This window comes from Columba livia, chromosome 1 (assembly GCF_036013475.1).
Source record: "Columba livia isolate bColLiv1 breed racing homer chromosome 1, bColLiv1.pat.W.v2, whole genome shotgun sequence".
Lineage (NCBI taxonomy): Eukaryota > Metazoa > Chordata > Aves > Columbiformes > Columbidae > Columba > Columba livia.
In genome coordinates this window covers 168,814,876-168,842,253 of record NC_088602.1, presented here as the reverse complement: position 1 = coordinate 168,842,253, position 27,378 = coordinate 168,814,876, and the positions used below count along the sequence as shown (strand labels likewise).

At 41.0% G+C, this 27,378-nt stretch overlaps 1 protein-coding gene across 3 annotated transcripts in view; it reads right to left on the bottom strand.

Moving 5' to 3' along the window:
• The window catches only part of SLC17A8 (solute carrier family 17 member 8), a 30,549-nt gene extending 4,805 nt beyond the window's left edge, over positions 1 to 25,744 (bottom strand). Inside the window, exons 1-10 of one of the 3 annotated variants that reach the window (XM_065063196.1) lie at positions 25,538 to 25,744; positions 25,159 to 25,366; positions 17,681 to 17,933; positions 14,559 to 14,677; positions 9,296 to 9,410; positions 8,737 to 8,824; positions 5,831 to 5,917; positions 4,812 to 4,948; positions 3,096 to 3,245; positions 279 to 411 (exon numbers count right to left, since the gene is read on the bottom strand). In XM_065063196.1, the coding sequence (XP_064919268.1) occupies positions 279 to 411; positions 3,096 to 3,245; positions 4,812 to 4,948; positions 5,831 to 5,917; positions 8,737 to 8,824; positions 9,296 to 9,410; positions 14,559 to 14,677; positions 17,681 to 17,933; positions 25,159 to 25,301 (1,225 nt within the window). In that variant the 5' untranslated portion in view covers positions 25,302 to 25,366; positions 25,538 to 25,744. 3 annotated transcript variants of the gene reach the window in all.
• Between the last annotated feature and the right edge of the window lie 1,634 nt (positions 25,745 to 27,378).

The window sequence follows — 27,378 nt, the reverse complement described above, 5'->3', positions numbered from 1 at the left end:
CCATTTGATCACACTAGTCTTCTGGGCCCCCTATTGCTCTTTTAATTTTTAACCAGGCTTCTCGCCTTCTCCCTTTTTAAAACATGCTTATATGAGCAAGGATTTATGCCATGAGAACATTTACCATCAGCTCTCCATCAAATGCTTCAGATTAACCAACTGCAGATGCAATCTAAAGTAATTTGCCTCTTGTTGCAATTAAACATGGTCCAAACTATTATATTTGCATCAACTGCAACACACAATTGAAAAATCAAATTTTCAGAAACCAATAGTACCTCCACAGTTCATGACCTTCCTTACAGTGGTAGTGGTTAAAATCTTCCTGCTACGTAAGAAGTCAGCTAGCTGCCCTCCAATAGGTACGATGATTGTCATGACCATGTGGGGAACTGCTGACAAAAGGCCAACCTGCAATTAGACAAATGAGTGTTTAGGGTTTGTGTTCTCCCTCAAGGGTTAGGGGAAGGAGAACAGGAACCATTCTTCTTCACCTCTTCTTTCTCCACGCCTCCCACTGGACACATTTTTATTCTGGATCTTGTGTGGGAGGATTGTTGACTTTTCCTCCAACAGAACCTGCAACCAAGACCTGGGTGACCTTAGGATGGGGTGACTTTAGGCGCAACCTCTCTTGGCAACCTCTGCAAGTGCTTGGTCACCCTCAGAGTAAAAAAGTGTTTCCTAATGTTCAGATGGGACCTCCTGTGTTTTTGAAAGTTCCTGTTGCCTCTGGTCCTGCCACTGAGCACTACTGAGAAAAGCCTGGCTCCATCTTCTTTGCACCCTTCCATGAGGTATTTGTAAATACCAGTGGGATCCCCCTGAGCCTTCTCCAGGCTAAGTAGTACCAGTTCTCTCAGCCTTTCCTCATAGGAACCAGAGAGGCTCCAGTTTCTTAATCATCTTTGAGGACCTTCATTAGACTGTCTCCAGTATATCCATGTCTCTCTTGTACCAGAGAGCTTGGAACACGATACTCCAGGTATGGCCGCATCAGTGCTCTGTAGAGGGGAAAGATCATCTTCCTCCACCTGCTGGCAACACTTTGCCTAATGAAGCACAGGATATCATTCACTGTCTTTACTGCAGAGGCACATGGCTGGCTCATGTTCAGCCCTGTGTCCACCAGGAGCCCCAGGTCCTCTTCTACAAAGCTGCTTTCCAGCTGGGTGGCCCTCCTGCATGTACTGGTGCATGGGTTTGTTCCTCCCCTGGTGGAGGACTTTTCACTTCCCCTTGGTGAATTCGATGAGGTTCCTCCAGCCTGTCAAGATCCGTCAGGATGGCAATACAACTCTCTGGCATATCAGCCTCTCCTCCCAGTTTTGTGTCATCTGCAACCTTGCTGAGGGTGCACTCTGCTCCATCATCCACATCATTAATGAAGATGTCAAACAGGATCAAATGCAGTATTGACCCCTGGGGCACACTGCTAGCTACTGGCCTCCAGCTAGACTTTGTGCTAGTGATCACTACCCTCTAGACCCAGCAATTCAGTCAGTTTTCAATCCACCTCACTGTCTGCTCAACCAGCCCATATATCAACATCTTGTCTATGAGGATCTTATGGGAGATCACAGAATCACAGAACATTGAGGATTAGAAAGGACCTCGAAAGATCATCTAGTCCAATCCCCCTGCCAGAGCACGAACACCTAGATGAGGTTACACAGGAAGGTGTCCAGGCGGGTTTTGAATGTCTCCAGAAAAGGAGACTCCACAACTCCCCTGGGCAGCCTGTTCCAGTGCTCTGTCACCCTCACTGAGAAGAAATTTCTTCTCAAATTAAAGTGGAACCTCCTGTGTTCCAGTTTGAACCCATTACCCCTTGTCTTACCGTTGGTTGTCACCGAGAAGAGGCCGGCTCCATCCTCGTGACACTCACCCTTTATATATTTGTAGACGTTAATAAGGTCACCCCTCAGTCTCCTCTTCTCCAAGCTAAAGAGACCCAGCTCCATCAGCCTTTCCTCATAAGTTCGTCATAAGGTTCCACCCCCTTAATCATCTTTGTTCCCCTAATGGTGTTAAAGACCTTATCAAAGACTAGATAGACAATATCCTCTGCTCTCTCCTTGTCTACCAGGCCAGTCATTTCATTGTAGAAGTTTATCAAGTTGGTCAAGTGTGACTTCCCCTTGATGGATTTTCCACCAAAGGGTTATTACTGTTTCTGTTAGCTCTGATACTTATCCCAGATATGCAAAAAGACTATTTGGTGGAGTTCCAGTGATCAGCATGTCATTTTCCAGAAGCTTTTCTTTGAAGAAGTAATTTAGTGAGAAGTTTGAGTTTATTTTTTAGGACATGCTACCTCCTTACATTGACACTGAGTTAGTTTTACATTAATTTTTAACTAGTGAGTCACACAGAGGTGCAACTCTCAGATGTATGAAAGGCAATTCAGAATAAACAAACCTGGTTTGTCTTAATAGCCATGTTCTTCACCTCCATGCTGCTCTTGGCCATTCAGAGTATCATTGTTATCATGACAGCATTACAGAACCTGGACACACTAGTGCTCCCAGACCATGATGTTGTTTGTTTTCAGTTTGCAGGATTACACTTGCTTGAAAATAATTCACAGTACAGCAAGAAGGTTTCTTTAAAGTAATTTTGGGAAAACTTTTCTGGAACAAATATTCTGAAGTCCTCGTTCATGCTCTGAAGTGGGAGTGCAATAATACTGGCTTTAATGAAGAAGTGGCAGTGGAAGGGAATATAAGTTCATACAGAATTTGACCTCTCATTGTCAATGGAAAGTAATTTAAAAAAAAAAAAAAAAAAAAAAACTGGAAAGTAATGCTAATCTGCTGGCACGAAACAAAACACGCGTTTCTATTTACTTACATTGTACTTTTCGTTATATGTGGTTTTTTAATCAACTTTCCCAAAACAACTTTTCAGTTCTTTCTTTTTGCTAATAATTTGATGCTAACAAACTTTTCCCTCTGACAGATCACCAGAAGCATGTCATGCCAACTACTGTGAATAATCTACTGTAATTACTCCAGAGAGATCTGGGAATCTTTAAGCACCCTGCACGTCCTAGGGTGAGGTCTGGATATTGCTGCTTCATCCCAGACGTTTACCTTACTTATCGCAAACCCAAAGACTTCTTCAAAGTAAGCAGGTTGACTTATAAGGAGCAAGTAGAAGGTCCAACTTCTGCAAAAGTTTGCCACAATGATTGCATAAACTGGCATTGAAGTGAAAAATCTCTTCCAGGGTGTACTAAATTTCTGGGGGAAAAAAAAAAAGAAAAAAAATGAGCAGGCAAATAGCAGAGTAAAGACCCCAGTACCTTTTAGTATCAGACTATCCAGTACATTGCATCTGATTTGCACTGAAAACATTTACAATGCAAGTGAAAGATATCTCCTGGATTACTGGCAAAAGACAAGTAAATAAACTTTCTTAGGATATTCAGGATTCTTAAGATGCCTACTCTACTATTATTGCTCTACTTACTGAAATTACACAAGGTCTTGTGGAATCTTGCTACTAGGATAACAGAATCAGTAACAGAAGAAAAAAAACTAGCGAAAAGTTTGTACCATTCCCCACTTTTTGGCATGATGCAGTTTTAGATATTCTGCTGAAAGGATCGTGAGAAAAGGATTATCCAAGTTAAGAAATATGTGGTAGTGCAGCAACAGGCAGCTACCCAATTCATTTCGGTCAGCCAAAATAAAATCCTTATAGTAGAAGATTTAATTTCTACAAATTGCTATTGGCATTTCCAGTTTTTATTTATGCCTCAATACTCCATACAGCAAGAAAAAAAAAATTTAAAAAAGCTTTAGTGTCCTTTTCACTTATAATAGACTTCAAATCAGAAGCCAAAATAAGTCACTGCGGCAATATATATTGACATTCTACTTTTCAAAAAAAAAACCAGTAGTTGTGTTCTACAGTCGAGTGTATGCCTGTGGTTGTGCGTGAACACAGTGGTGGTACTAGTGTCCTATGCGGTAAAACCACTGTACAGCAAGGGGAAAACCATGGCCTGGAATAAGTGTGTGTGTGTCACCAGCCAAGAACTGAGTGTCTCCAGACAAACTTCAGGAGCACGCCCAGAATGAGAGACTGGTACTTTATACTCTCAGCAAGCCTATTACACAAAACATGTAGAGAAAAGAGTTTGGAGTTATGTTGCTCCAGAATGTTCTAGAGTAAAAGCCAAGAAGGAATAGTTTAACAAGAAACAGATTTGGTTTTCACCACTAGCGAAAATGAGTTATCTAAGGAAATGAGGAGAAGTTTGATGGGAAAATAGGTTTTAGTTTTAAGTTTCCAGGATCTTCCAGGATTGTCTCAGAGAGAGAAATCCTAAAATAATGAGCTGAGCTGCTGTGAGAGTGAGCGGAGCAGAAACCCTGTCCTTAAGCTTTCAGAATATCAATTATCCTTAATAAGATTTCAAAATACAGCTGGATAATTTAACATCTGCAGGCAGTTTCTTCTTTAGCTATTGCCATTAACATTTTTAAAAACAAACATTATAGTTACTCAAGAGAAGGATATCGGTGTGTGGTTCTCTCTCTCCTCAATTCCTTCCCCTCCCTAGATTAGAGACGCCCTATAAACTGAGAGCTTACACAGCACGATGTGTTTTGCCTGTTGTTGAACTTGTCCTGTCCAGATTCATGAGCCTGACCCTGTAATTTTCGTGAAAGGAAAAGCCCCTGAACATCAACAACAAATAGTTCTGCTGCTCTTCTGCAGCTGATAGTATACATCCAGTCATACGCTGATCTTGTGTAAAAAGCTCACAAATCATAACCAGAAAAGCCTTTTTTACTTACACTTGCACTAGCGCTGGCTCCTTCTCCAATACTTGTTTCTATATATATCCTTTCTTCATTGGTTATTGTTGGATGTGCAGCAGGGCTCTCATAGGCATGAAGCAGCCAGAACATGTACCAAACAATCCCAAACATTCCTGGAGAGGCAGGAAAAGCAAAGCTCAGTTTTTAAAAACCAATACAGCCACACTTCAGTATCTACAGGCCTTGAAGTTTGCTTCAAGAGTCAGTTAAACCAAATGTGTGCGGAAAATATGCCCAGGGAAGTAAGAAAATACGATTAAGTAACTCTGTGTATATTGTGTGCCTGCTTGCAAATCATTTGAACATTTTGTCACCTGTATTACGTCATATACATGGGGCAGAGATAAGGTAGAAACAAAGCTGAAGAAGGAAAATACCATATTTGTCAAAACATGGTCACAATCTGCATAGAAGAACTTCAAAATCAGCTTGCAATGGCAAAACTTATGGTGCGTTCTGCATCTCCAGAGAAATCGCATCTTAACAGGGTTGCTGCTGTTCAAGGCCAGGTTTGAGTCAGCTCTGCCATGTACTGTGGGGGAAAGCACAAGGCACCACAGATCAGGCATGAGGTTGTACCCATGTGATGGGAGCAGTTGTAAAGGTGGCACTGCTCTCACCAAGGGTGGGCAGGATGGGGCAGATGTCTCAGGGCAGAAGGTTTTAGAGGCATTCGGCTCCCCATCAGCCGCATATGCTGTAGCATTTGCTATCAGTGTGCACTCCAGGACACTTGCCACGTGAGTATTAGTGCTACAGAGCAACCTTTGCAACTGCATCTGACCCTGTCACTGGGTGACCGTGGGCTGTAGCCTGGTCATTACAATTTTAAAACATTTTACAACAGATGATTACAAAATAACAGCTTTCAGAAGCTTCAATAAGTAGGGAATAAATTTGAATATGAATTTGCAACATCTTCACTACCCAAAACAACTTTGGTCCATACTCATTGTACAGGTTTAACAAAACTGCTGGCAGGTTAAGCAACTCACCATAAATATAAAAGACTGATGACCATCCTATATACTGTACTAGCACACCTGCCAGTGGCATGGCAACCACTGCACCAGCATAAGATCCTGAGGAGAAAAAAGGATTAAGAAAACATGTCAGCTATGACAGGCAAGCCCAGCCTCCAGTGCAGATGATCCAGGCCGGTGCTCATGGGAGAAGAACTGGAGGGATGCCGCTGGCTGATTGGCACCATGCTTTCTTGTGAACATGGGAAATGGGATGGCAACTGTCAAATTTATCTTGGGGTGGTGGGAAGGACTGGCCCTCACTGGTGTGGGATTGCCAGTCTCATTTTGCAGCTAAAAGGGCTGTGCTCTGTAGGTAAATGGGATTTGCAAAGCTGAAACTGATGGTAAACCACCACGGAAACATAAGCTGTATGCACTGAAGTGGAGAATCCCTCCTAACCCTGTGCATCTGAGGTGAGCTCCAGAGAAGCTAATGTCCCAAATTTCAGAATCTTTCTTGGTATTCAAAGATCCTGATGGTTGTAGGTATTCTGGGAGGCTTTTGTCATGGCTCTAGCCCCATGCTCCCACAAGTGCTGCTAGCGGAGGGGTTGTTCAGACCAACCTGAGTCTGTTTAACTGTGTTTAGTTTAGGGATGAACAACAGCTGGAATAAACAGCCAAAAGTTGACTGGGAAAAAAGCATAAAAAAATGAACTGTGCCAAGGTTTCTGATTGGGAAACATATAATGCTGAATAAAGATGTTTCCAAGTGACTTATACGAAGAGATGAGTACCTAAGTGCTTGGAAAGGAATTTCCATCAGGAGCTTAGTGAGAATTCCTGCAATAGGGAAATTTGGTTTCGGTGCAAAAAGGTGCCAATGGCTTCACATGCTAGAAGTGTTGCTTTGAATTATTCTAGGAAATGAGGTACTTGAAGTTTTGAGAGTATAACATACTTTGTTAACGAACATTTGGTAATGCTCTACTCATTAGCAAATACTGCTCTGCAATGGTTCACAGTGATCCTTCTCCCTCCTCTCTGCATAATTCATTTTTCCTACAGCAATAGCAAAGCCCCAGGCAAGAAAACAGGCAGAGAAATCAGGAACCTGGTTAACATGGGGTTTCCTATTTTTTCCACTGTTCCTGTGGCCCTTTCGAGTGCAAGTATTGGCGATCTGTAGCCACTAAAAAAGGTGCTTCACTGCAAGATGGATCTTTGTCTACCCAGTGCTAGAATTTTGAGGGCAGAGCATTGAGGGTGGAGGGGCTTCTCTTTTGATCTGTTCTTCTAGGGAAAATGGAAATACTTAAGTAAGCACTAAATCCTGGAGTAATCTATAGTAAAAATCAAATTCCCATAATATGAAAAGTTGTTTTTCTTTCTCCTGTTTCACTTCTTTTACCCCTTCTCCTGTATTTTAGTGCTGTGTTTTCCCTAGACTTTCAGCTCCACTACCAATGGACAGACTCATTTTTCCTCTGACTGTTACAATTTCTATTAAATATTCTCTCTCACAGACATTCAGTGTTAGCTGTCTTTACCCCACCACCTGCCTTTATTTTCATTATTTTCTCTTCCACCTTTGTGAATTACTTAGTCTTCAAAGTCCTACTGTTTCTGATTTTTCTCCAGTGTTATTAGACATCCACTCACTGTTTCAATTCCCATGTTAGAAAAGGAAAAGGATACACCCAATACAGATTATGAAAGTGTATTAGAGGGAAACGAGAGAGTGAAGTAGTGAGCAGTGCCTTTTCCTTCACTGCCAATAAAGTGCATCTGAAATTACAGCAGAATCATTCCTACACTGTACTCTGCATGTCTGGACTTTTTAGGGTAATAATGCAGAGGGAGTGTACTTGGATTATACCTTACCTTCATTATGTTTAGCCATATACCTAAACCAAGCCTGGAGCTGGTAAAGAGATACTAACATTGATTATTTTCCCTGGAATTAGCAGCTAACTGAAGATTACAGAGTTACAGAAAGAAGATGAAGACATTAGGTAGGAGAGCGTATGAGGTGGAGACAGCTCAGGCTAGACCTGGGAAAGGGCCAGACAGGTGTTACACTCACAACAATCTTTTCTGGAAAGAAACTGTAGTAGCACAGAGTGACTTGTGGCAAAAGCTGCAGCCTGGAGAATTAAATTAAAAGCAAAAAATTCCTTTTTTCCCTCCTTCTCATTAGTGTTGCTGCAAGCAAAAAGAGGTTTTCTTCCTTGAAGAACAAGGTGTAAAACCTCAGTATTTTTCCTACTCCCTGCTTCACAACAAGGTTTAAAGCTAGAAACACTCCAAATATAATGAGATAGTTTGATTTCTCCCATCTTTCCACTGGGTTCCTCTCACCGAAGTCATCTGAAATTTCCCACAAGCCATCTTCCAGAAAGCCAGCTGTCAGCATTGGAAAGGGAGACGGAGAAGAGGGCAAAGCACAAGGCTGATCATAATTCAAAGAAGAGTAAAGCAGAACAGCCAGTGGCAATAAGTTACTTCACCTCCGCTGCAATATATTAAGCAGTCAGCCTAAAGTACTCCAGTACTTTTAAGATAGTTTTAAAGTGCATGCTTGTTAAGGATGGTCAATTCAATGTGTGTAATACATGGAATCTCTAAGGATGGAGCAAATGGAAAAAAAAAAAAAAAGAAAGAAAAGAAAAATAGAAGTGTGATTTCTCTCATGTGAAACTTCTAGACCCATTTTATTTCCTATGAGAGCCATTCTGAGGGTTGACTTTAAATGATAAACTGATGACATATTAAACAAAAAGACTCTCAGGCTCCTGAGCTCAGAGTACAAGCCCAATGGATATGTAAGCAGGTGCAGTAAAGGGCGGAGGGTTTGCATTTCTCTTTTAAATCATGTCTAATCACATCTAATAGGAATATGTGCTTACATAAACCATATGAACCTGTCAGCTTACCACAGAACGATGTGGTGGCCAACCTACTTCTCTCCAGCGGAGGAGCCCACTTACTCCACATCCCGTGGCAGGCTGGGTAGGTGACACCCTGGGAGACATTTCACACATCATATGAGTTGCTTTCACTGCATTCCTACTTCAGTCAGTCGCTGACACTGTCCGACCTATCTAGCTGTTTTTCTCAGTGGCATGATGTAGGAAAGGCTTGGTAAGCCTGGAAGAGCTCTGTTTGGTACGAAGTTATCATACTAATTTGCATAATCACTAATACTTGGTAATATGTTCTGGGGTAAAAATGTTGTTTCGTACATGCAGTGGATAGCAAAAGTAAGCTAAAATAGATTGAACTGCAACATCAGAAACCTAAACTTTTTATTTCTTTTTAAGCAAACTTTAAAATATAAATCCATATGGTGAAAAAATTATTATCCTAAATATTAGTAACAAGTAAAAATATAGATTGATTGGAAAAATTGACCTAAAGATCTTATGATTTTTTAGAGACGAATCTCCAAAAACAAATGATGTATGGAAGGACTAAAATGGTGAGTGCTCCTACCTCCACCAGACCTTGCAGAATCCTTACAAACATCACACAACCATAATGCACTCTTGCTGCAGAGGGGATGAACATGTTCAGTGTAGATGTTAGAAAGATAGCTGCTCCAAATACCCTATGGAAAAAAGTAACATGGAGAGGTATATAGTTATTGTTTACTTTTCAGAAGCAATGCTGTTCTTGGGTACAGTCACAGAGACAATCACACATACCACAGTCTTAACAACCCACATATTTGTAAAGTCCCTTAACTGGCAAAAGGGGTTAAATCCCCATATGATCAATACGTTTGCTTCTCAGAATAGAAGTTTTATATGTACTTAAACAAAGTTGCTGGATTTTTATTTGTATCAGAGGAATTGATACGTATGTTGGTAGAGGAGGCTAAGCTGTTCATATGAGTCCTAACCTGAGAAAAGCATTCCTAGCCTGGGAAGCACTTAAACTCTGCTTTATCAATAGGGTTTAACTTAAATTAGGTAAATATTGGTTTAAGTGCCTCTCTAACATGGGCGTGTGCTGGTTAGTTCCAGTTGCTGCTGCTATTATGCCTAACGTGGCTGCTTAAGATCAACTCCTTTCCAATGTCACCTCTCAGCTGTGTCTTTTGTTACTATGACATAGAAGGGGCATTTCTGGAAGACAACTTCTGCGAAAAACATTATATAAATGTTTGTCTACCCTGCTGGGAAAGATCCCTTGATAATAGCTTGGCACAAGCCAGTTGAGGTTCTAAATGCATCTGAGGCCCAGTGCCTTTGGGAAATCATTTGCAACCTCCCAAACGCTAGAACCCATTAAAAAAACAGGCAGCAGAAACCTCTCTGTAGTGGTAATGGATCCAAGCAGTATCCCAGAAAGTCCAGGCCGCTCAGAGACCCTGAAGGAGCACTCAAAGCCATGTCTGCATCACTCAACGCAGCCTGTGAGAGCTTTTCCCAGCATGAGCACAGGCTTTCCTATGTTTATCTGAAGAATGGTGCACAATTACCTTCCTCTATCAATAATAAACAACGGAGACACTAGAGTTGAAAGGCATCTGGGCTACAGGACAGTCACTTCAGTATGGCATGGGCTGCAGGTTTGTCAGGCACTGATGCTGTAGTGCAAGGAAAAAGCATTCCGGTGTGCCCAGCTCTTGAAAGGACATCTGGGGAGCTCATTTGAAAACTGAGGCTGCTGCATCAAGAAAAACACAACTGGAAATAAAGAAAGAGACTGGGAATAACCAGCTGCCACTATCGATGAAATTACTACCATTAGGAGGAATGAGCTGTACTTGATTTATTAGATTTCATATATCTTCACATCAGGCTGACTGAAGTCTCAGGTTTCCTTTCTGTGCAACAAAAGAGGTTCAATAGCTGCGTCACGCAGTCTCCAAATATCAAGAGTTCATTACTCCAGCATCTGTGGAAACTGATATACATGAGGATCCCCTCTAAGATTCTATAACAGTACTTAAAAGTATCAGAACCAGTAGTAGTTCTCCACAACTGTCAAGCACCATTTAAATTGAATGGATAACTGCTAATCCCCAAGAGTTTACTGTCTTCTTTGTGTTGTCTGCAATTCAAAGCAGCCATATCTGTCTCCTTGCGGACTGCCTTTGTGTGGGAGATCTTTCTTCCTGCAGATAGAAAGTTGCAGTGGCTGGTGGCCCTGCAGACCACAGCACTTAGGAGCCCAAAGCTGCCCTGTCTTGCTCTGAGACACAAGGTGACACCCTGAAAATAAAGCAGCCCCTTTTGTTCCAGACTCTCAGCTCATGTTTACACTGATGTTAGCCAGCAGCATGATGCTCTTTGTGGACCACTATTCACGTTCATTTAACAAAATTTTGAATTGTCTTGTTATGCATGTGGTATTTCAGAAAGACACATTAAGCTTCATTCTGATTTATGAATCGCATTAGATAGATATTTGATTTGAAATCATATGATTTGGACAACAGCAGTATTTCTCTCCCTTTTGATTTTTCTGCCAAAGACATGTACACATCTTATAGTTATTTATCATGCTCCATTTGAAAATATTTATAAAGTTTTAAAACCTTTTGTTGCCATTATTATTTTTTTTAATAATGGTTTCAACTGTTTATGTTCCAATCTCTTTTTGAAAATTATTCACAGGAAACATATGTCATCTCATTTTTTGAATGTAGGCTAATTATCCACAGTAGTATTAGTGGCAGTAGTATAACGCAAAGAATCTAATGTCAGAGATTGACACTCCTTTATCTAAAGTCTATACACCTACTGATGAAACCAACCATCCATGCCCTGACAGCTCATAATCTGAATAACAAGAAAGCACTGAACAGATGAACACAAAAGCAAAGAGGCTGGGTATGCTGGTGGAGGGAAGTGACAAAGGAACGGATTTATATAGAAAGCAGTTCAAAAATCTGAACTGGAATACAAAGCCTGTGATCATATCATTACATTTAAGAGACTGCTTTCAAAGTCAAGTAAACACTTAGCTGAAAAATAACTATTATTTAGTGCTCTCTTATGATCAGTGAGGGAAAGTTTTGCACCTCGTTTCCTTGCCACTGATAGAAATATCAGATCATAATGCTATTGACAGTCTCAGGGAACTACAGCATGTTATGTAAATTAATAAGCACATGAAAGAATAATGTGTAAGAAAGATAACATGCTTAATTATCCAAACAGCTAGCTCTGAAGACTGAGTTTCCAATCTCTGCTACTCCGTTTAGCATCCACTCTTAATATGCATAGGTTGTAAATGCATCATTTATACTGAGTTAGAACCAGTGACTCTACTGCTAATATTTAAGAGGGTGAGTAACATCTCCACAAGGAGCCAGCATCTTTCCAGCAGTTCACTACCATTTGTCCCAAACATGTTGATCCCCACCATGACTAAAAATGTCCCAGTTCTGCTCAATTATTTCACTCATTCTTCTCTCCTCTCTGCCATGATCCCAGGCCAGCTGTCACTTTGGGATCAAAACAGACTTCTTCAGTGACAGACTCCCCTGCCCAGCAGGGTGCTGTTACTGAAAACCGATATCAGGAGATGCCTCATGTTTCACGTATCCTTGTCACCACCAAACAATGATGAAATTATGTTTGAGGATAAACAAGGAGTTAAAGGGACATTATCACTAAATGGTTCATGTACTTTTTGGTGGAATGCAGACCTACACAAATTTAGACAAATGTATAAAGGAAATTTCAGTGTTAGATGGTTTTGGTGCAAAGCTGTAAAGCCCTCATTATTTTCAGCTGTTCTGAGATCCATTTGAATCCCTCATCATTACAGATAACTATTTGCATTAGATAAGTGCCTGAGGTGGAGGCATCCACATACGCTCAAGGTTGCACAGCGCTGAGCAAGATTTAAACAGGTCACAAAAGAGTCTATACCTAAATCTGGAATGTCAATAATAGGATAGAATAATACATCTCATTGCCAGAGTGCTGTTGGGACAAAAGAAAACATTTGTCTTTCTAAGGGTGGTGGGTTCACAGACTGGCCCCACATCTCCTGCTCTGTGTCTTAGCAAGCAAGCCCTTTGAAACAGCAGTGCTGTTGAATCTACCTAAGCTGAAGTTGGTTGGGTGAACAACAAATAAAGGAAAAACATCGTGTTAGCCTGATTACTGCAAAGAGAAATTCTTTCCAAGCCCAGCCTTTGGGATGTTGTCACTCCTCAACAAATTCTAGTCCTAAACCCAGTTATGATAGTCAAATAGATAATTTTGTGTTGTATTATAGTATTAGATTGAGTCTGAAAGTCCCATGGGAACAGAAATACAGCTTTCTGCCTGTATGCACAACACATACCTAAGGAAATAGTCAGCTGACAGAATGCATTGAGTTACAGTGTCAACATGGTTGATTTTACTGTTTGCAAGAAAATTAAGGAAAAAAAAGCCAAACTAATAATATGCTGAATTATTCAGCCAACAGTGTGCACATCTGTGTTTTGAGGCACCTTCTGCTGCAAAAGCTGGTGGCAAGACCAGAAAGGCTGTGAAAATGATTAAGCTTAGCTAATTTGTTTGGTTTATTCAGCAGATGGCAAAATACTCTGCTTACGCACTTTTGTGTGGTATAGAAATGAATAATTGGGGATGCGAGCAGTGTTGAAGAAGCAGTGCAAACTGAATTCTGAGTAACTTCTGGTTACAGACAGAGGGGACTTGGGACTGAACTTCTAGGCAATTCTATGGGATGACTCTGTCCTGAAGTGATTTCCATAAGGGCATATAGGTGGGAAGAACTCCCAGGCAGTCTGTACCCCTACAAGCTCTTTGCAGAATGCAGAGAGCAAAGTGCTTTGATTTGGGACAAAACAATATCTAACTAGTCTTAAAGACCTTTTCCAATTCTGGAAGTGTTTCTAGATAAGTCACATGCCATTTTCAGAAAATGAAATTAATACCAGTCATCATTTTTGTCTATAGATCCCAAATGCCCTTAAGATGCACATTTCCTGAGTTAATTTACAAAGAGCTTTTTTCAGACAATCTCCCTCTCTCTGTTGTGACCATATTCCAAGTTCTGAAGACTTTTCAAAGTAAAGCCCAAAATCAAAGTTAACTTTGACAATACTATCTACTTTTCTTACTTTCATTTTCAAAAGCTGCTGAATCAAAAAGAAAAAAAAAACAGCCCAAAAACACAATGAGCATGTAAGAAATCTGTATAGATGCTCAGAGTTTGCCAAAAAGAAATCATGAAGCTCTATTAAAAATTCTAGGCAATTCTAATTGCAAATATCAGTACAGTATCCAGTCATGGTGAGGCTATCCATGTGCAGGAGGATGGATTTGTGTCTTCAGAGTATAAATGGTGCTGTAATGCCTATATGCCCACCTTCAGTCAACAAGAAATTTTTAAAGGAGAAAAGACAAATTTTCTTGGGAAATTTTAGTTTGGTGTTAGGTTGAGCTAAAAAGCACTAAGGCAACTTCTAGAAGACAAATACTACAACCATCGTCTGAAGCATTAAGTATGATTTTCCTAACAGTGTCCAGAAAGCATTATTGTTTAGAGAATAAGAAATGTGTAAGTATTTGAGATGAGAAAGCTAAATTGGGAGAATCAGCAATAGACCCGTAATGGAAAACTAGTCCCATTTTTGGTTATGCACAAAAATACTACAAGTTTTGTTTTAGATGTGCATTCCTGAAACACATTAGTTCACTATGTTGGTAATCATGATTTAAACAGTGTAAAAGAGTCATCAGGCTGTAAATCTTAATTCTTTTGCTTATTGTTTTCTTACCTGTTAGCAGCCAATTTGTTTGAGATGAACCCTCCTGGAATTTGTGTCACAATGTAACCCCAGAAAAAAGAGCCATGAATGAGTCCCACTGTCTCTGGATCCCAGTTGAACTGGGCTTTCTGTAAAGGAATCAGAAAAAATGCTATAAGATGAAGCATGTTCATTGTAAGATAACCACTATTTGGAAGTTACACAGAAGTCACTCATACTCCAAATCAAGGTAGTCTTTACACTGGTGTTGATGAGCTTGAATCCCCTGCAGTAAAGGTAAAAGGGTGTCAAATTCTCATGTGAGATTACTGCATTGGCTCTTAGCTTTCAGATGGGTGGATAGGAGTGGGGAAAGGTTTCAGCCAGAAGGCAACTAGTGCTGGAACTCCATCTTTGTCACTTGTCACTGCTTCCCCTTGAGCTGCTTAGTCCTGAAATGTGCTTCCTGTTACAGCAGGGGCCTGGTGCCTTTTATTGGCCATATATATTTCTCCACGATTACCAAGTTTGCTCAGGTCCTTTGGGTTGATCAGATGACTGGTCTTGTAGTAACCACAGTTCTCCTTGTCAGAGCAAACTCTGACCATCCACTATCTGAATGAAGTAATATGGGAGCAGAAAAGGGGGAGTGGGGTGATGGGGGATTAATACCTGAAGACGAGGCAATCTGGAAATAAGGCTTAGTAACACTAGCTAGCTGACTGGTTTATCTTTTATTAAAAGTAATGCCAGTTGTAGGGCTGGATTTGGATACAGAAGGCCACCCGCAGGCTGGTTGTAGATGGTTCCTAGCCACAAATGGCTGCAGCCAAGAGAAATGCTTTCACCACACACCTCATCCTTGGATACCAAGCAGTTTCAGTCTTCTCAAGGCTCTTCCTGAACAAGGACATTCCTGTTCTCTGATGAGCCTGTTCAACATCTCTTGTTAAGAGGAGGGACAGCAAAAGCTCATGGCAAAACATACAGGAAGCAAAGAAAAGAAAGGTGATCCAAGGTGTCCCTCTTGCCCTCCCTTCTGGGGGACCAGACAGGGCCTGGCTCCATTTAATCACACTGATGTTAAGGTCAGTGTCAACTTTTTCTCTTGAACCGTCATTTCAGAAGAGCTGTTTTGAAGCCAAGAGAAACTCTGAGGCTGTGCTTCATGATCATTGTTATGCTAATCACACAGTAAGGAAAGGTGGCTAAGCATCATATGAGGAAGTGGCACAGCTGTCTTTTATATTCTGAATTAAGACAGTCACTAAAACACCACAGAAAAATGAACACTAGAATGATAAACCTTAACATTTATTTTTTCTGTACTGCTTTCAGTGTGTATATGGAAGAACCAGTTTTCCTCAGTAGGTTTTTTTTTTTTCCGAAACAAGTAAATTAAGAAATAGATCATCATTTGATGTGCAGAGAGAGAGATTACATTAATTACCAGGCATGTTTACAGAGGGCTAAACGGTATTCCTCCCCATCCATATACCTTCTGACAAGAGACCCAATTTCCTGTGCTGAGTTACATTTCTGTTTTAAATACATTATTTTCTACTAGTGGTTTCCAGCTTAGTTTCTAGGTAGTGTTAATTTCTGAAGGCAGAAATACCATAAAACATGGAAAAACTTCCTGTATCAAGTGGTGCTCATGCCCAAAGAGAAGAATTTCAGATTCACAAGATGAGTTTGTCCTAATTTCCTCAAACTACCTCTTCTGCACTTCACAACACATGCAGACACATCCTTTCTCTTGCTCCAGGGTGAAGAGCAGGGCCAGGAAGTGGCAGCAGGAGCCCAGGGAGCAGGAATTAGGCTGAATAAATACAAACTCAGGAAGTCTAAGCAGCAGTAGCTGGTCAGAGCAGATTGCAGATGAGGAAAAACCAGGAAGCTCTTCATTTGCTTTGGTAAATCTTTCTGCGGTTATTAAGCCTGATTAGAAACACTCTGCTTGGTAAGTAGGAACGTGAGAGTAAAAGAATGAAGGACTGGCCATGGCATAATGTGGAAAGGGAAGGAAAATTTATTTAACCCACAGACCTAGAATCATAAGCATCATCTCTGGGTCTTTGAGGATCAATAGCACCTGTGACCATGAGGCATGCAGACAGGCATAATTTTAGCTTTGGAAATCTGCTATAGACACTGTCTGCAATTCTTGTTAACAAGTTAAAATACCTGGAAGAAAAGCTGATGAATAATTGCACAGCTTTTCGTTCATACCTAGAAACAGGACAGAAGGTATCTGCCTCTCTGGTGTTTTGTTTTAGGGAATGTGCTGACAAAGGATATTAATGATCTGGGAGAAGTCTCTGTTCCCTGGAAGGGTCTGATGATACCATTGACCTTTCTGCAGTGTCTTTCCTCCTGGACCTCAGCACATGAGGAACCATCAGGTAAGACTCAATATTCCTGTGACTAGTTTGTTAGGACAAAAATAACCAAAAAATATGTCAAGTTCAAGTTCATAAAGTCCCTAAGGGGACTCATGATATCACAGCTATTACCAAGGCAGGACTGTGAAAACTAAAGTATGCATTGGACCTGCAGTTCCTTGGGTGCATTGTTAAATGTTTGTAGGCATCTGCTGTAAACCACATGCCATCTACCACAAATTTGAAAATAGCTTGGCACGTAGCTCCCAATACCTCTAGACAGCAATCCACATTGTTAATAATCTGTAAAAACCTGTTGCCTTATTGCCAGTGACTACGTTAAGGTCTTGGAAGTCATCCACTGCTCTGAAGAGTGAAGAACTACATACAGCAATTAATCATTCCTTCTGCAGCAGCATTGGACCATGCTTCCCTGAGAGACAATAAATAGTAAAAGCTTCTTCTACTGCAACAAAATCTGTCTACAGCTGAAAGACTGGGGATCTGATATACATGCAAGCCAGTTCAGTTCTCATTTCTGCCACTTACATCCTGTATGACATTGCAAATCCTCAGATTTTACAGATTTTTAATGTGACTTAGAAGCCTAAATAGCAATTAAGCACCCGCACGACTGTATGAATCCGGACTCACTTATCTCCCTGCCTCCACTTTTGATCTGTGTATATACAGTACTGGTATATGTATCACTTTGATGATTTTGCAATGGGATCTGTTCAGAATAGTGCAAGGAAGGCAATTTCTCACCCGCAGCTCTGGTTTTCCATTGACATAAACGGTGTTATTGTTCACCATTTCCACAATGGCCACACCCAGGTTGCACCTAATCCCGAAGGAGATGCAGAAGCCCAGGCCGCTCATGATGGCGATGATGTAGCGCTTGGGCAGGCCACAGCAGTGGCAGTCACACGGTGCCGGCTTGCGGGTGCTCGCCTGCACTGGCCGACCCTCTTCTGTCAGCTCAATGTGATCCTCCTCTGCGTTGGTGCCATCGATTTTCCTGAATGGGGGAAGAAAGAGAAAACGATGGTGTGATGGGTTAATCCTGGGCAGGCTCTGAAACGTTAGCGTAGCCCATGCTTTTTCATCAACAACCTCTGAAATTTGTAAATCCAAGCCACCTAGCCAGACATCTAGCTGGAAAAACATTCACAGGTTATTCATGAGTATAATTAGAAGAGCTCTATTGAGCTCTGTTGTGATTAATTCTACTGATTGTTAGGAAAATATACATATGAAGAAATTAATCATCATTTCTAATTAGATCCACTAAGCAGAGCTGGCAGTAGGTTTCAAGAAATAGGCAAATACAGCACAAAGCATGGTTTTCCTTAGCCCAGTACTCCCTGTGTTATATTTTCACCTGTGAGACAAAAATAAGGACTATACCGAACAGAAGAGGCTCTAGTGCCAAAAGTACCTATTTAAGATGTAAAAGAGCCAGGCCCAGACATTCTTTGCCTGAAGGGATTTGAAGCCTGGTGTCCAGTCTTCTCAGAAACATCCTCTTGCCACAAGGACTTAGGTCATTGCAAAGTGAACCTCCACAAATCCTATTGTTGAACGTGTTGCCCTTTGTGTAAAATACTTAATATTAAATGAGATCTGAAGGAGAACACTGACATTCTGGGTTGTCAGTTCACCACTCCTCAGCAGCAGAGGCTGAAAGGGCTTGGCCTGGGATCAAATTTAGTGTGACAACTGCAGTGGTCTTGGGAGGAACTGGGAATGAAGTAGCCACAGATGCTGGCTCTCCCATTTATTTGGGATAGGAGCAAATGATACCCAGCCACTTCAGTCTGCAAGAGGCTGCCCACCAGTTCTGGTTAATGAGGGAGCACAGCTCCTTTGGCTTTGTGTATTCTGCCTTTTTCTCTTTCCTACAAGCACCCGAGTTGAGAGATTCATATTAATCAAAATGGCACTTCCATGTAATCTAGAATTGCACAATAATGCAATTAAAATTAATTTGGTCTCCTGTTCTGATTGGAGGTATTAACATCCTGTTCTGCAGGACCATGGAATGTCTCTGGGAGAAAAGGTGAGATCAGAAAGAACTGCACACGCACCCCTGGACCAGAGGTAAATAGTTCCTTTCCTAACATTAACTTCCCATGCCTTTATTGTAAATGCAGAATATGGGTTTGCTGACATGTTAAAACACTTAAGCAGATGGTTAGCTGTGAATACATGACTAGCCCACTGAACACTATTTGCAAGCTTAAGGTTAAGTGTTCACTAAAGGGAGACCTCGATCAGCAGCTGTTTAAGAAGCCTTTCGGTTTTGGCATTGCTCTGAAGCAGTGAGCTCAGGATCCAGCTCCTCTTGTGTCTGCCATGGAGTTACTCTCAGTACTGTGAAAATATGAACATTTACTTAATCTAAAATAAGCCCAGCTTGCCATATAAGATGATGAAATTATTTCATTCACTCGTTTCTGATAAGGTGTAACCTATTTCCCTCTTTCACACATCTGGCTGAATGCATCTGAAATCTAATGCCCTTTGGTTTTCTGTATAAAAATTGGCTATAAAGAAATGTTGCCAGAGCTTATAGGGATGGCCTACACATGGGTGATCTACTCAGTAACTGGTTGGGTTTTCTGGGGAGAAAGGTGTTGGTTTAATCACAGTTTTCTCCAGTTGCTTTTAATCTAATGTACTGCCCATAAGCTAACAGATAGTACCCTATACTAAAGGTTTTGCAACTATAGGTGGTACGTATGGCTTTCTGGGGTGCTTCCTGGGGACTTAAAGATATCTTTCCAATATGAAATTTCAATTAAAAATCTCAGTATTTCTAGTCTTTAGAGCTACAGCCTGATTAGTGCATTTTTTTACGATATTACTCCTCTTTACATTGTATAACCAAAGCATTACTCCAGCCATATTCTAAACAATAAGAAAAAAAGTATGTTACAGTCCATCAGCTCATATTTCCAAGAAATTCTAGAACTGGAGTGTTTGGGGCCAGAAGGGAACACCAGGGGTTGTTTGATTTAACCCCTTGCTCAAAGCAGTGCCAACTGCAAAGTTAGATCATTAGCTCATTGTCAGGCTGGAAGGAAGACTGCATTACAGCAAGGTAACACTGGAAATGTGATATTACTGTGGTGTTATTGAAGGTGATTGAGATCTTATGATTCACTGGCAGGGAAACAGCATTTTTTAGTGAAATGAGAGTACAGAGAGTAATGCAGTCAGCCACTTTAAAAAGAAGACACCATATATTCCATGCTCTGTGTGCTAATATAGGTAGGTTTAAACTGAATAAAATATCAAAAATAAAGATCTCAGGAAGTAAAAAGACAATTGAAAAATTATTTTTTAGAACCTCTGTCGTCTTAAAAGAGTCATTAACAAACCAAAAGAAGTAATTTAATTGTCTTCCTCCAACTTAATCTAGGATACTGATTGAATTAACTCAAAGTACGACTCCTCAAATTTTTATACCTTTACCACACTCTCTATTTATAAGAGAGACACTAGATTTTAATTGGTGCATGATTTTGGACAGCTGGCAAAGATTAAACACATCGTGCAAAGCCAAAACATCTGTTCTGATCTGGACATTTTCAGCTGCCTGTCAATTCACATAGGCATGAAAATATCATCCTGCTCCAAATTCACTTTTAAAAGTGGTGAGCCAGGACGAGCATGATTAGCCAACATTGCCTCTGCAGTGCAATTAATTGTTTTGCTATTGTATTCAACTACTCATTAATAAAAGCAAGTTGAGGACTGATCCACAACCCCAAATCCACACAGTTTGTATCATACCCCCAAAACTTACTTGAACCCGTCCATAACAGATTTGTTTTAGAGAAAATTATTTTGCAACAGCATTCCAAAAATGGAGCTGGGCTGAAACATTAGCAGTGCAGACGTTCACAGAGCCAGTGTTTAACCTAGCTTTTCGGCTTTATTTTATTGAAAAGGTGTATAACAAATGTATGGCAACTTCACTAAAAGGTAAGAAATATATCTTCCAAATGATCCATATAGTTGCAGCACCACTGAAAATTTTCACTTGTTATACACCAATGAGTTAGAAGGAAACTGCTTCAGAGCCAGGGCTCTCCTCTAATTAACTGACTAACACAGGAGAGCATTTTGTTGCATGGGAAATGTTCAGTCCTTACATCAGTCTTGGTTTTTCAGCAAACATACAACACGTGGTAAGTAAGAAGAGCGAAGCTGTTTGAAGATATCTGTGTCCATGTTCTGTGCCCAAATGTTATAATAACTCTATGCAAAATTTCTCTTCTTTATTGAATTACTTTATGCTGGCACATACAGAATTTTGGAAGAATTAAAGAAATTTCAAAAATTCACATCAGTAATAAATAAAAACACTAGAATAGATACATATTCATCAATCTGTATATATGGGATTTTAGCATAGAAATTAGTTATTTCTTGAAATGATTTAGTGGGTGAACGGGAATCATACCGTTCTTTTCATTTGATTACAAACATGTAGATTCTACAATAAGGAGCAAAGGTTATTAGTTGTCACATGTTAGAACATACTCTAGAATGACTTTTAACAGATATTACAGTCTTTCACAGACAGCTGCAGCACAATCATGCACTATGTTCAAGCCTCACACCTACAAATCCAGCATCAGTTATCCCATGCAACAATTTTTGATTATCCTGCCATAACTTCAGAAGTGTATACACTGACTACGGAAAAAATTCATTTATCCAAAAGCAGATACAATTTTCTGAGATCTCGTTTACTCTCTGGAGATTTGCCCAGGTGATAACTGTCCACACCAAATCCTGCAATCGATGCACTGACACAAAATCTCAGTACAGACCGGCAAACCCTCTTAAGTTGCTCAGTGCATGAGACCCCTCCAGCTGGTTCCTGTGTGGTATTTGCATTAAACTCATGGCATGTCTCAATGTACACACCATGGGGCTGCATCTCACAGGTTCTGCACTCCCAGGCTGCAGGGCAGGCTTACAGTTTCTCCTCAGCACAGCCCCAATGCTCTGGAGGGGTGATGCCCCATGGGTGCTGCAGCGCAGCACTGCACATGTGTACTGTGCCCTTGCACTGATGCTGTTGTGCAAGGGAACCTCGCACGACTCATAGACTCGCTGAGTCCCGACACCCCCACTGTGTTCACAGGGCTGCATGGGCTGCACTGCACTGAACTCTCTGTACTTGTGTGCAAAGGAAAAATTTGAGAAGACTCGGGCTATGACCCAACGCAGGTGGACAAGCCTTGTCCAGTGCAAGGGCATATCACCCAGCTTCAAGGTGAGGGTTTTAGCAGTTTAGGCCATCTAATTCATCAATGGACACCTGCAGCAGGCAGAGCTACACCTGTCGGGGCCCAGACTACACACAGCAGCTGTGTGCCATGGCCCATACAACTTTTTGCATTAACAGTGACATTACTGAGTTGCAAACCCACTTAGTCACTTCCCACTTCATCAGTAAGCCCACAGTTGCTGTTAGCTGATTCAAGACTCCTACGAATAAAATTCTCAGAGAGGCAGAGCCTGAGATTTTATTTTAGTTCATGAATTTTTCTTTGACTACACTAAGTCCACAGAAGGCCCGAAGTGTTTGTGCCTGCCAAGAAGCTCTGCAGGAAAAACTTTGTTTTCTGAGAAACTTATGTGAGTTGCAGAGCCCCAGGTCTGATATCCATTGACCCAAGCCTTGAATCCTCTAAATTGCTTTTTGCTGCCTCACTCTATTTTCCTAGTCAAGAACAAACCCAATTTTGCATTAAAAATTATTTTGTACATGGTTGTTTTCTAAAATACCTAATGAATTTATTCCATCTGATGATAAGCTAAAAGCAAAGGCATCTTTTCCTAAGGTGTCACAAATGAAACCATTGGCAACAGCCTAGAGAGAGGACACCTCTCGGGTCAGTTCAGACCCGCTTGCCTCACCTCCAGCATCCAGCTACCTTAAGTAACCTCCTGTGGGCAGACCCGCAAAATAATTTGAGGTTGCTACCCACCTGTGAAGAGGCCATAAGTCACTTCATGCTGCTTGTGCTTTAGCACTAGAACTTGTCTATGGGTAAATGCTATGGAGCAGCCAGTATCTGACAGCTGATCTTCTGGATCTGCGCTGTTGTTTGTAAGACAGAAATGTGATAGAAAGGCATAGACTCATATTTATCAAAGCCATAAAGTATTTTTCTGCCCACTTTGCTAGTTTAGATCCCATACCAACACATGGCAGTCACTAGCATCATACCTAGAGATCTAATGAAGCATGTGCATTAATATAAGGCAAGACTGTGCATTAATATAATTACTCACCTATCAAACGCTGGAAGAGAAACCAAATTCTTTGCTGATTTGCAATATATTAAAGCCAATTGTATTGAGTGAAGCACAAAGTCAAGGTTGCAGGTGATACATACACATATGTACATTATGTAAAAAAAAAAATAAATCCTACACTCTCATTTGTAGGCTAAGCTGTAGAGAATGAAATTCAAAACATGCATGTTTCATTCCTTACAGAAACCTTCATATATGACCATACATTTCCTAGGAAACTGCTAAACTTGCAGGAATTCTTTCTTAGATCTGATTGCAGACATAGCAAAAAATACTTTTCTTGTTTGGATTGTTTCTTCCACTGGCTAGTACATCCAAGAAAGGCACCGGTACACATGTGTCTAAAACAGAAAATTATGAAGTCCAGCAAATTTTCTTATATCTCAAGTCAGAGTTAGTTTGTTTTGATTCAGTAACAATGTAACTGAAGTTGGGTGCCTGTACTATCATCTGCATAGGAGCCAGCATGCCTTCCTTGATATGCGGCTACAAGCAGAGAGTAATTCAGGTAATCTTAAGTTTGCATAGCATTTCCACATAGCAAACCCAGTGTAATGCCACATTACATACTCACTGTGTACAAACCCTACATGTATTGGGGCAAATTCACCAGAAGAGCCCACAGCAAAGAGAATTTCTCATTGAATAAATTATTTAACTTGATGTTTTGAAAGAAAGATTGAATACCTGGAATCACTGTAGAATATCTTAAAAGTAAAACCAAACCAAACCAAACCAAAACAAGTTAGACTCCATTGATGGCACTCTAAATAAAGTTAAGTTGAAACTGTGTGGAACACTGACACTCTGTTCACATGGTATAGAAATAGTGTAACTGGCAATGTATCAGTGCATCTCAGTAACTTCTTTAAAAGTATACATGCTCATTTTCTCACATATATGTGCTGGAGTATAACACATGTAAAATATTATACATTTTCTTTAGATGAAAGGCTTTTTCAGATATGCCAAGAACTGTATCTTGACTCAAAATAGCATTCCCAAAAGAAGGTAAAGGGCCAGATAGGAAAGCAAATACAATTCAGTCACTAAAAACACATTCTGTTAAAATGCTGGCCTGATCCATACAAAGATTTGAAACATTAATATCAAGAGTGCAAGAAACATCACTGAACCCTCTGTCTCTCATCTATTGATTACACGAGTTAATGTTGTCAGTGACCACTACTAATAGAAATAATCTTCCATTTAAATGAGAAATCTCTTCCCCTGTATGAAACTGGCCATTTGTTATAACGTATTTTCATTTATTAAAAAATAAAAATATTTCCATTTGCTACTTCATAAACTCTCAGGTTAAGATAAAAATCTTTAATCTTTTCTTCTCTGTTTGCTGGCAAACAGCTGCTTCTCCTTTTTGTCTTTCTAATTCACTAGTCTCAGTAAACACACACATACACATCTCTACTTAATACATTTTCTTTTACTGATTCAGAACAAGATTTTCAAAAAAGCTCCTGTGATTTAGGAACATTAAGTCTAATTTAAAGAGTGGCATCAATTGGGAGTGTTAATTCCCGTGAAATCATCAGTTTTTCTTATGCAAGCTAAACGACAGAATTATTCACATTCAATTATTGAAAAGTTTTTAAATTAAAACACTTTTCCATGTTCTTTGTAGCGTTAGAACTCTATTTTAAAACTTATTTTCACATTTTTTTGTTCAATATAAATATTCTATCATTTAAAGTCATATGCTGTTGTAACAGTGCTCCTTATACATCTTCCGTCTTGCAGCAAAGCGTCTCTCACTGTCTAAACTCAGATATTAATTTTGCAAGTCTAAATTCTATTTTGTGTTTATGCATTTTTCTATACTTCATTTCTATTTAATAAACTGAGCCAATGGACCTGTCTGGGAATTTTCGGTTGGATTTTACCTTCTCAGATTCCCCAGCGAGTCACTAATGGTGTTCTTCACCTCTTCCTTTCCTGGGTTAAAAAATCTTTCCTTCAGTGAACCGAATCCCTTGAAAGGCATTTTCTCTTTCTTCTTCAGTAAATCCCTTATGTTAACAAGCATTCACTTCTGCTGTCATATTTCCCGATGCCAGACTCAGGAGTCACTGCCAGTCCCCTCAGTGACCTCTGCAATAACAACCAGTTGCTCGAGAAAGGAGCGTGGAAGAAAAAGAAAAAAGAAAAGAAAAAATAATCTTCCAAAGCCAGTAAGTCAGTCGGGGTGAGCTCTGGAAGCGCTCAGGGACTTGGGGATGCACTTGCAGCAGCTCTGCTGTGCATCTGTGCAGGGTCGGGTACCTGTGCCGGGGCGGCTGGTCCCGCGGCTGCAGTGGACGAGCTGGGGGTGCTGCTGGGGCTGGTGTCCCCAGGCAGGACACAGCTGCCAGTGCCAGCTCCACGGGCAAACCTCAGGCTGGCTGGCTGGGGCTCATCCTCCTCCTTCCCTCCCTCCTCCGCCTCTCCAGATCCCGTGCAAGGTGGTGCTATAGTAACGGACACAATACCTGTCCTCCAGCCACTCCAGTTCGCTAATAAGACCTCATCTGTGGCAAGGGCAAGAAGTTTATTAAACATTTATGAGTCTTTTCTGTAGGGAGGGAATTATTGCAAGCTACAGTTCCCATTCACTATTTAGTCCTTGTCCAAATGAGCCCCCCTACCCCAATGCACCTGCTGGTTTGAACCCAGAGCCACCTTCCCCAGCCTGGTCATTTATTATTGATGCTCCTGGGCCCTTGGGCAGACATACACAGAGGTGCATTGGTGCGATGCTGCTTGAATAACTGATGAAAGACTGGCTACAAATTAAATGCATTGCATTTTTGAAACACAAAGTGGCTGAAAGAGGTGAACTGGTCCAAACCAATGTAACTTCATGAAAACAACACACTTTTCCTAGCATGCTGGAAAGTATTTAACAGAAACACTTGTGGAAATGCAGCCTGCCGGGACATTTGTCAAGCCTGCATGTTGGCTGGAATCAAATAAAGAAATTCTACTTTTGGCAGGGCCTGAGTTATTGGGTTTGGGCTATGGATGACAAGAAAAGAAAAAAGAATCCCTATTTTATATTGTCTTTGGGCTCCTGTCAGCCCTTCGCTGTTCCCTGGGAAGGAAAGACAGAAATCTTCCAGGTTGTTAGAAAACCTGAGAGCTTTGCGTTTGCCACCTTCCCCTTGCTCTCCCAATGTAAGCGAGATGAAGAGCCTGTTAGTGCCTTCTCAGGCCACCAGCAGGAGAAGAACTGGTTTCCCCTGGAAGTCCACGGCTTCGAGGAGCCAGGTGGAGGGCAGGTGTGGCAAGTGGGCAGCTGCCACCCACAAACCCTGGCTCCTGCTTTGCCACCAGCCAACTGGTGCCCCTGAGCAAGCTGCTGGGGCTCTGGTCCTCCTGCCTTATACTTGTCATTATACTTTCAGGCACAGGGATCATGCTTTTAACCTCAAACTTCTGTTCAGAGCTTGGTCTACCCAAACTCTACAGAGAAAGAGAGAGGGGGAAAAGAGACAGTGAATCCTCTAGAGAAACAAACTGGATCTGATTTGCTCTCAGCTGCCTTAGGGCACTTACAGGCTCCTCATTTGGGTGTTTCAACCAAGGGAGTAGAATTGAGTGGAAGTTAGTCTGGGCCAAAGCAGGGCAAGAACTATCTGCCCCTCCATTCCTCCTCCAGCTCCTTGCATGGGCCACCAGCCTCTAGGTTTTAGATGTCTCCATAATATGCATATCAAATGTCTGAATTGTCTCAGCTCCACTATGAGGAAGGGAATACTGGAAAAAGCACTCCCTCATGGTGAGGCAGACTGCAGTGAAATCCTTTATTTCTAGTATAAATGAGAAAAGAAAGAAGATAGGAGAGGGAGAGAGAGAAGGAGAAAGGGAGAAGGAGAAAGGGAGAAGGAGAAAGGGAGAAGGAGAAAGGGAGAAGGAGAAAGGGAGAAGGAGAAAGGGAGAAGGAGAAGAAGGAGAAGGAGAAGAAGGAGAAGGAGAAGAAGGAGAAGGAGAAGAAGGAGAAGGAGAAGAAGGAGAAGGAGAAGAAGGAGAAGGAGGAGAAGGAGGAGAAGGAGAAGGAGGAGAAGGAGAAGGAGGAGAAGGAGAAGGAGGAGAAGGAGGATAAGGAAGCAAGAATTTGAAGTCTT